Source organism: Cannabis sativa, chromosome 3 (genome assembly GCF_029168945.1).
Source record: "Cannabis sativa cultivar Pink pepper isolate KNU-18-1 chromosome 3, ASM2916894v1, whole genome shotgun sequence".
NCBI lineage: Eukaryota > Viridiplantae > Streptophyta > Magnoliopsida > Rosales > Cannabaceae > Cannabis > Cannabis sativa.
In genome coordinates, this window is record NC_083603.1 from 2,935,084 (window position 1) to 2,944,821 (window position 9,738).

At 30.3% G+C, this 9,738-nt stretch overlaps 1 protein-coding gene across 4 annotated transcripts; it reads right to left on the reverse strand.

Annotated features, from left to right (window-relative positions):
- Positions 1–2,304: 2,304 nt before the first annotated feature.
- On the reverse strand, positions 2,305–8,051 carry LOC115710273 (uncharacterized). 4 transcript variants are annotated; one of them, XM_061112941.1, is made up of 12 exons: positions 7,815–8,050; positions 6,612–6,676; positions 5,866–6,102; positions 5,684–5,767; positions 5,462–5,592; positions 5,279–5,370; positions 4,610–4,698; positions 4,396–4,510; positions 3,523–3,680; positions 3,360–3,430; positions 3,142–3,256; positions 2,305–3,059 (listed from the first exon to the last, which is right to left on the reverse strand). In XM_061112941.1, exons 3-12 carry the CDS (start codon positions 6,082–6,084, stop codon positions 2,913–2,915), a joined length of 1,221 nt encoding a protein of 406 aa, XP_060968924.1. In that variant the 5' UTR covers positions 6,085–6,102; positions 6,612–6,676; positions 7,815–8,050; the 3' UTR covers positions 2,305–2,912. The 4 variants fall into 4 exon arrangements, with proteins under 4 accessions (XP_060968924.1, XP_030494493.2, XP_060968925.1 ...); XM_030638633.2 differs by having other exon boundaries at positions 3,523–3,677; positions 7,815–8,048; XM_061112942.1 differs by lacking the exon at positions 6,612–6,676 and having other exon boundaries at positions 3,523–3,677; positions 7,815–8,051.
- Between the last annotated feature and the right edge of the window lie 1,687 nt (positions 8,052–9,738).

The window sequence follows — 9,738 nt, forward strand, 5'->3', positions numbered from 1 at the left end:
TTTTCATCTATATATATGATTGAGAATCTGAGATGTAGTGATTGTGAGGTCTAATTTCTTTTATATATGAAACACTGGTATTTTTTTTTAAAAAAAAAATTATTACTTTATGTATGGGGTTCGATTCTTTTTTTTCTTTTTTAAGAAAGGAATTAAAATAGAGTAATTTACGGTATAAATATTTAAGTTTAATTTTTAGCAGTAATAATACCTGAGTTATATTTTTGAAACTTCTGTAGGTACTTGGTCGTTAAATGTCAAATTGATAACTAGATGATAGTTCTTAATTTAAACAAGTCATTAAATTTATATGTTTTATTTAAAAACTAATTTAAATATACCAATTAAAAATAATAAGTAGTAGTAATAGTGCTATATCAATTATTACTTTATATATGGGGTCTAATTTTTTGTAAAAAGAAAAAAAAATTAAGTAATTTGCGATATAAATATTTAAGTTTAATTACTAAATATAAATAAATATTTAAGTTTAATTTCTTTTACAGTAATAATACATAAGATATATTTCTAAAATTTTCGTAAGTACCTGATCGTCAAGTGTCAAATTAATGACTACGCGATAATCCTTGATTAGTCTAAATCATTAAATTTATATTTTTCATTTAAAAATTAATTAACATACACTAATCAGAAAATGACAAATAGTAATAGTACTAGTACTATATCAATTATTACTCATATGGGGTCCAATTCTTTTCTTCTTTTCTTTTTTTTTTTATATAAAAAAAATGAAAGAAAATATTGACAAAGTTACTTTAGTTTATAATTGATTGTAGTAGAAAAAGATTTATGTGTAGTGGAGTGGTGTTTGATTGGTTATTTGTGGCTTAAATTAATATAAAACATACTTTTAGGATAAGAAGAGTGGCAATGTTATCATTGCAATTTTTTCTTTGTCTTTAAGATCATTAGAGTATTTAACTACAAAATCAAATATTTCTTTGCACATATATAGAATAATTTTAAAGTTGGAACAATAATTTAGTTAACACACTTAGTGAAAGTACTTTTGAATTTAGTTGATATCTTAATACTTCTTTATTATTATTATTATTATTATTATTATTATTATTATTATTATTATTATTATTATTATTATCTTAATACTTTTGTAGCATCAATTATAGCCTAACTACCTCATTCTTTTACAAACATTTAATTTTGTTTTCAACTTCTTTTTACTAAAACCAAATATCATTCTTCCAAATTATTCTTACAAAATTAAAACAAGCCTCCTAACTACCTTAATCCTTCAAACAATATTAAAGATCTGACCCATCAAATCTCCTTATCAGTGTCTTCCAAACTCTTTAATGATCCACTAAAGTAAACTTGTAGCTACCTTGAACAAACTTTTACGACAAAAATCACTATGGTTTGGCTTTTTTAAGTGTTCTTCACCTTTCGAGAGTATAAAAAAGAATGTCGAGGCTCGAGCAATTTAAAGGGAATTTCTAGTTAGCTAACAATTTTGTGTATTCTAGAATAATTTAATAATGTAATGATTGAGATTAGTGGATCACTTGTCTTTGTATACTATATTCTTTTTAATTTTATCTCAATTCATTTCATAAACTTATTTGATGTCTTATTGGACAACTTGACTCGTTTATTCAACTCAATAACTCATACCATGGAGTATGACCGAGTCAAATAGTATATGCCATTCATTTTGTTCTTTGCCCTAATTGTGGTGTAAATTTACTAAACAACAAAGAACCTAAAAAAGGGAATCTAGAACATATATTCTAACATATACTTAAATATGGGTAAACATAAACAACATATTCTAACACCTACTACTATAATTATTTTTGGCATAACACCTATATTAATTAACAAAATAGATAATTTACTTGTAAATAGTGACATTTTAGTTTCACCTCTTTTTTCTTCAATTTACTACCAAAGTCCAAAGACTTACATAAACTCAAGTAACTCAGGCCACCATACTCTTGCCTCATCAAGAAAAAGAGCGAGTTTTTAACAAGATTATGAGCAATACAATTCGCCTCTTTTTTCTTCAATTTAATGCAATATATTTTCACGAAGCATCGAAAAGTTTGTTTAATTAAGTTCACTAGTAATTTTCTATTACTATTAACATTGTATTTCTTCATAACTATTTTTGAATCTCAAGTACTCTTCTCAAAATTAACTTTGATATCTCATAAAGTGTTGGTGTGGTCCTAAAATGCCAATCCATAGTCGACATAGTTTATCTTTATAAGCTTTATGAGAGATAACATCATTTTAAGTATTTGTATTGTGTGAAATTGAAAATATAAAAGTAAAAAATTAAACTTTATAGTATATGATATGTAATAAAAATAAATGATTGTTTTATCTTACTAATTTTGAGTCTCCAACAAGGTATGGAAGTCGATCGTTGCTTAAATTCAATACCCGAATCCGCCTGTTAGTGTAACCGGGTAAACTTGAACCCGAACCCTTTTGTTTTGCCTTTTCCTTTTTGAGGTTTCGCCGAGCAAGAGTTAAGTATCAATGGAAAACACAAATGAGAGTGAGAAAGAAAGAGGGAACGAAATAATGAATTTCAAAAATAAACACCCAACACCTATGAACCCTTACAAACCGAACTCCTAAGAAAAGACTACAATGTACCCAAACAATGCACTCGAACCCGCTCGTGCATCAGGACCAGGTTTAACCCGACCTGCCTAGTCCAAACAATTTTCTTTTTTTTTCCTTCATATTTTCGGGTTTGGCTGAGTCGGTACGGTCGTGTTGACTGTCTAGGCCAGACCCGATACAAATGTTCAGCCCTGATATAACAATACTAAGATTTCTCATTTCGATAAGGATGTTCCTGCTGAGCTAATAGAAATAAAAAAAGGTTGCAAAATGTTGTGTTTATAAAGAACATATACTTAAGAGAGCTGGACCCATGCATATTCTTCTTTGTAAGCCACACTGTACTCACAAGAAGCTTTGCAAGTATACACGACGATTGTTGCCCAATCGAGCGAATCCACGTCATTTCGCACACGAAAGTAGTAAAGTAATTGAGGCAATATCTGATCATTAACAGCAAAGATAACATCAGCTTGCCCATGTTTTCCATGAAACTCCGAAAAAAGTAATAATGAAGTAAAATACCTGGAATTCAAAACGCATAGGGCCACTGCAGTAGCTGCATTTGGGGATGTCATCCTTTGATGGTCGCCCGCTCGATGTGGGCCACAGCGGTTTCGAATCAGGAGTTTTACAATACCTATTACATCGAAAAAAACAAATAAAGCGGTAAACAAAAACATAACTACTTTTGTAATAACAAACTCTCTTGTAACTTTACTAGGTTTAAAATTTTAAGATACCTTATCACTTGTTCCGGTGCCCAAGCGATGCGCTCTTCGAATGATAACCAACTCTTTCTCTCATCATCACCCTGCTCAGTGACGAAACAAATAAGAAAAACTGAAAAAGGTATAATATTTGAGGAGGCAAAATTCGATTCTGTCTTGCAAATGCATTTCTCACCTCAAATTCCTTCATCAATGACATTATTGTGTCATCTGTTCGGTTCCTAGGGAGCAGCGTACTCACGGCCCCATTTTCATCGGGTATTCGTGTGTCGAATTCATCTTCATCCTCCTGTATTACTTCAAGTTCTGGCCATAAAGTAGTGCATGCAACTACTTGCAAATAGATGAACAACATCAGAGCTAAATTTATAGGCAATCATTTCTTATCTCATATATATAAAACTTTGCTAAGAGTGAAAATGGTAAATTGAATATCTCATAATATTTATTTCGCTATTTAGGATTTTCGCCTCCTGAATTATGACCTTTACATTATTGTATCTCCTGAATTTTTCAGTTCATTAAAAATAATCCCTAAACTATTTATAGTATTGTAAAGTGGTCATTTTGTTAAGTTTTTAGACACGTCGCAAACAAAATAATGACGTGAAAATTTATATTATTACCACTACCACATCAGCACCATGTGTGTAATTTAAAATAAAAAAATAAAATATGTATTTTGAAAAAATTATTAAGCTAAAAATCCATTAATAATATTAGAGTTTTCAATTTAGTTTAATCATTAATGGATTTTTAGTTTAATATTTTTTTTCAAAATACATATTTTATTATTATTTTTATTTTAAATTATACATTTGAGCTGACATGACAATAATCTAAACATCACATCATTATTTTGTTTGCCACATGTGACAAAATCTAACAGAAGAATCACACTTAACAACACTGTGAATAGTTCAAGGACTATTTTTGACGGGCTGAAAAATTCTGAGAATACAATAATACATAAGTCATAATTTAGGAGACAAATCTTGAATAACCCATTTATTTTAAATAAATCTCAATACTATATCTATACACCAACCTTCTTGTAATTCACTGGAGATGGTTCCACTGTTACCAAGACTACTCTCAATTGAATTAGAAGCAATACGCACACGTTGACAATCATAATCATGGCCTAACTGAGAATGCTTGACCTGTGTGTATCCAGAAAAGATCTTGTTTTACACACAAGAGTACAAATATTCTTTCTTGTTCAATGAAAGGAAATGCCAAGAAATTATAAAGCTCTTTACCCTATGTTTCTCTGAACAATAAATTGCCTTTTCACAACTTGAGCACGGTTTAATCCCTTTCCATGTACCGCACCAAGTACAAGATGGAACTAGAAGATGAAGTAATCAGCAAAACCGTTAAAGTACTCGATCGATAAGTGTTAAAAATGTGACTGAATTGAATAGAAAAAATAATCTAAAGAGCATAATATGTGTTATGTTACAATCAAACATTAGGGCCCCTGACATTAGTTTTAAGGGTTAAAAAACATTTAATAAAAGGTAAGTACCATTTTAGACCATGTGTTTTACAAAAGTTACCGACTGAACCTTCTATTTTGTTAAATGACAATTTAAAACATGTGTTTTTCAAAATGGTACAACATAAACCCTGAGGTGTTATTACCAAACTGGTTACATTTTTACATGTGTCCGTCCTAGATACCGGCTTTAGGTTGGTTATATTGAAAAAAAAAAAAATAGTCGAAAATTGATTTCAGGGTCTAAATTGTCCTCTCACAAAACATAAGGTCCAAACGGTCACTTTTGCTTTACAAAAAATAGGATCTAAAATGGTATCTAGGCTCTATTAAAATCCGATAATGATAGCTAATGGAAAGCCACTAGTAAATATCACAAACTATTTTGAGGTAAGCCCAGAACTAAATAAATATTTAAGTTAACATCTACCTTTAATTCCAGGAGGTTTGTCATCTTCTTTCGGAGGCTCGCTAGAGTAGAAAGGATTACCACGTGGTAATTGGCAACGAAAAACCTTCACACTAATAACCAAAACATAATCAAGAACATCATTTCAGTACTGTAGATATATATACATATCATTATAGTTGGATGAGCAAGAGCAAGCAATACCTTCTACAAGGTTTATCGGGATGACGCTTCCATTGTTCATGTTGATCTATGCGAAGACAAGCCATTGACGTACAAATAAACACAAATAACGTCCGATGAAATGCATATTCCACATCCTCTGGTGCATAGACCTAAGCATTAATTTAAGTAAGAAAGTTCATAAGGAAATCAACCTTGAATAAGTAAATTTTACGAGAAAGGAAAACTCGAATTCCCTAATACCTGCAGCATGAACTGCAAGGGTTCTCCACATATGTCGCAAAGAAAAGATCTGCCTGATGGTAGATTCACAGGATCCAACCAAGCCTACATTACACAAATCGCACACTTAATTACAAAACCATTCCAATAAGTGTATACAAATTTTCTCATAGTACAGAAAAGAGAGGGTTTTGATAACATACAGGAACACCTCCAGCCTTGGATGGGAAAAAATGGCGGAGAAGGGAATGGGGGTTCTTCGGCTTTTCCACAAAACCTAAAACCGCATAATCAGTTTCTTCATCTTCATCATCTTCTTCATCAATATCAATTTCTTGATCTTCTTCGTCTTCGTCATCCAAGGAGGTAATACGAAGACCCCTGAACTCTTCCACCGAATCACCCCTCATACTTTCAGCCATTTACTTTGAATCAGCAATCTGACCAACAAAATTAGCACTTAGTAAAATAAAGAATAAATTAGAGAAATAAAGATTCACATATTTCCAATTCAAACACAAACTAGAACCGAAACTACCCAACAAAGAAAAGAAATTTTTCTGAATTCAGAGCTACATTCAAAGAAAATTTTCCGAATGGGCCTTAGTAAACCAAATTTTAGAAATGCTGAAAAATAATCCACATTAAACTGTGAATTACGAAAAGAAAGTTAATGGAAACGCTGGTTAGTTGTAAATTTGGAAACGCTGGTTAGTTGTAAATTTGGAAACATAGTGAAAACAAAATATGTATTTGACTGAGATATTTCTAAAAGACAATTATTACATTAAAGGGTTAAGCTGCTAAACAATTAATAGCTCAAATTCAGACTCGAGATCTCAAAAAAGACACAGCAAAGTAAGCTCAAATCCAAAATAAAGCAAAAGTTCAGCTCTTTGAACTAGGCTTGTCAATGGAGAGGGTCGCCCCTCCCCGCAAAGCAACTCACCTCGTTTAATAAATTGGGAAAAGTGTGAGGCAAATCCAACAGGGCAGCAGGCGATCCATCCCGCCCTGTTTTTTTATTTTTTTACCGATGTCATATTTTGACATTCATCTAAACTGATCATTTATGTCCAGATTATATATAAGCTAAGATGACTTGATACTAACAGCAAATATAAAATGAATAGAAGTTTCCATCAAATGAAGAACTTTATAATTTTGTAGCTAAAATACCACCAATAAATTCAAGAACATTATTTATCTAAGAACTTAGAAGTATCACAAAGAAACTAAGGCAATGTTTGGAAGTTGGATTTTGGCGAGGAAAGAAAAAAATAGGAAAAATGTAGGAAAAAAAGTGTGGATATTAAGAAATAAAATAAAACTTTCATGTTTAATATGGAAAATTTTATTGAATCAAGTTTTTTTTTTTTCAATACAATTTTTCTTTCCAAACCAAACATAAGAATTTTTTTGATTTTATTTTTCTTACCTATTTTTTCCCTACCAAAATCCAACTTCCAAACATCGGGTAAAGCAAACATACAATGTAAAACAACCGAGCAGCAAACCTATAATCAACTACAACTGAGCAGCACAAAAGCCTATAATCAACTAAAATTGAGTGACATACATTCAAACATATCTATTATCAAATAAAATTGATTGAGTAACACATACAAAGAAGCCTGTAATCAACTAAAATTCAGCAACAAATAAAAACAATAATCGAGTATCAACTAAAATTCAGTAACACACAAACAGAGAACCTGATAATCTACTACTAAAACTCAGTAATATACAAACAATGAACCTTAAAATCCACTAATAAAATTCATTAACACACAATGAATGAATGAATCCTATAATCCACTGAAGAATTAGAAAATAACAATTCCAAGATAGATTTACTACTTAACTCCTCAACTAAGATATGCAAACTCTTCATATATTTACTATTTATACAATATTACATGTTCTTTTTTTCCTTTTCATTGTTTTAATAATAATAAAAAAAAACTGAGGATGAAAATGGAACCTTGAGACTAAAAAAACCAACATTAGGTGCATTATAATTTATAGTGTTATTATGTTTACAATTTCAAATTCAATTTGCTTCTGATTCAATTTCTTATGTGAAAAGAGAATGAATAGTGAATAATTTAACATTCAAGTCAAGACTTGATGGTTTTGTAATTTTTGATACCTGTAGCCGTAGAGTGAAAGTGAATCCGCCGCCACTTACTGAGTTGATGTCGTCGAAGTTAGGTTGCCGTCGCCGAGAGAAGAGAGAGATATAGATCAAGGAAGAAGTAGGAAGAGGGAGCGTCGTCGAATGTAGCGCCGCCGACGACGGGGACGGCGGCTGGTGGAGTGAGAGTCGATCGAAAGAGAGAGAGATATGAGTGTTTGTTTATTAATGTTTTTAGGTTTATCAAATTAGGAATTAGATTAAATTTAAAATATATATAGCTAATTAGTAATTTTTCTTCCCGAACTTTGATATTTATCAAATCATGGCTCTTGAATTTTTTTTACCGATAATTCTCTCGAACTATTGAGATTGTTAGATTTAAGGACTTTTGTCTAATTTTAGTAAAAAAATTCTAACATGTATGAAAGTTCAAAGGGCATAATTTAGTACATATCAAAATTTGAGGGGCATAATTTGGTAGATATCAAAGTCTGGGGAGCATGACTTAGTACATAAACAATCAGTGAAACAATAAAATTGAATGAAATTAGACAAAAGTCCTTAAATTTAATAATCTCAATAGTGCGAGGAGAATTTTTAACTGCCAAAAAAGTTCAGGGAGCACGATTTAGTACATGTCAAAGTTTAGGAGGAAAAATTAATAATTAGCCTATATATATGTAGGAAATTTCGATAGTATACTCCTAGTTTAATTTTTTTTCAAGCTAATTAATGGTTCCTCGATATCTACTAAATCATACTTTTTGACTTTATGAAGACTGTTAAAAATTTTCCATGAACTATTGAAATAGTTAAATTTAAGAATTTTTTCTAATTTCAGTAAAAAAAAAAGTCTAACATGATGAAAGTTTGAGACATAATTTGACACATGTCAAAGTTCGAGAGGTATGATTTGGTCAATATTAAAGTCCAGTGAGCATGATTTAGTATATGGACAATTACCAAATTAGTAAAATTGAATGAAATTAGACAAAAGTCCTTAAATCCAACAATTCAATAGTTCAAGAATAATTTTTAACAGCCAGAAAGTGCAGGGAGTATGATTTGGTACATGTCAAAGTTCAGAGGACAAAAATTCTAATTATGATAGCATACGTTGTAGCTATTTAAGACCACTTGTAAATTTTTTTAAAAAAATCAAAATAGTTTACAATACCGAAAATAAGGTTTAAACAATTACTTACCACACATATAAAAAAAAGTAGGGTATGCAACAAAATTTGTAAATCTTATTTTTGGTATTGTAATATACTCTGATTTTTCTGAAAATTTGTAAGTTATCCTAAATAACTACAACGTACAATCATAAAAAAGGTATGTCAAAATAGATAGGATGTATACCGAAACACCCCTTTAGGGGTGCGCTGTAGACTTACACTATATTATATATTGGAAATGCATACTTAATTCTAGGGTTGTTTATTAGGCCACTCAAATGTTTTTAAGTATATCTAGATCTAATCCAATTATATATTAGATGTTAGATTTTAGCATCTAATCCAATCTAATTAATTTCATTCAACCGATCGATTCAATATCTCTACTCGGTTTGAATCCAATCCGACGCAGCGACTTTTTTTTTCTTTGTTTTTTGAGGGTCAAGTCAAAGCGGGTGGTTGGGTTTTTTTGAGCTTCTATGGTGCACTCCCCAAAAAAGAGTGTACTAATGTATCCTCTACAATTTTAGTATCCATAAAAATTTGTTTAATTTTTAATTTTTTTAATATTCGTGTATGATATAATTATTTAAAACACCTTGTAAAATTTTAAAAAATATACAAAACATAAAATAATGTTCAGTATAAAATAAAAAAGATATTAATACAACAAATCGTTTAAACATATTTTTACATATCTTAAAAAACTATAACATTTACGATCATAAATAAAAAATAAGACTAAAAATTTCTTGATT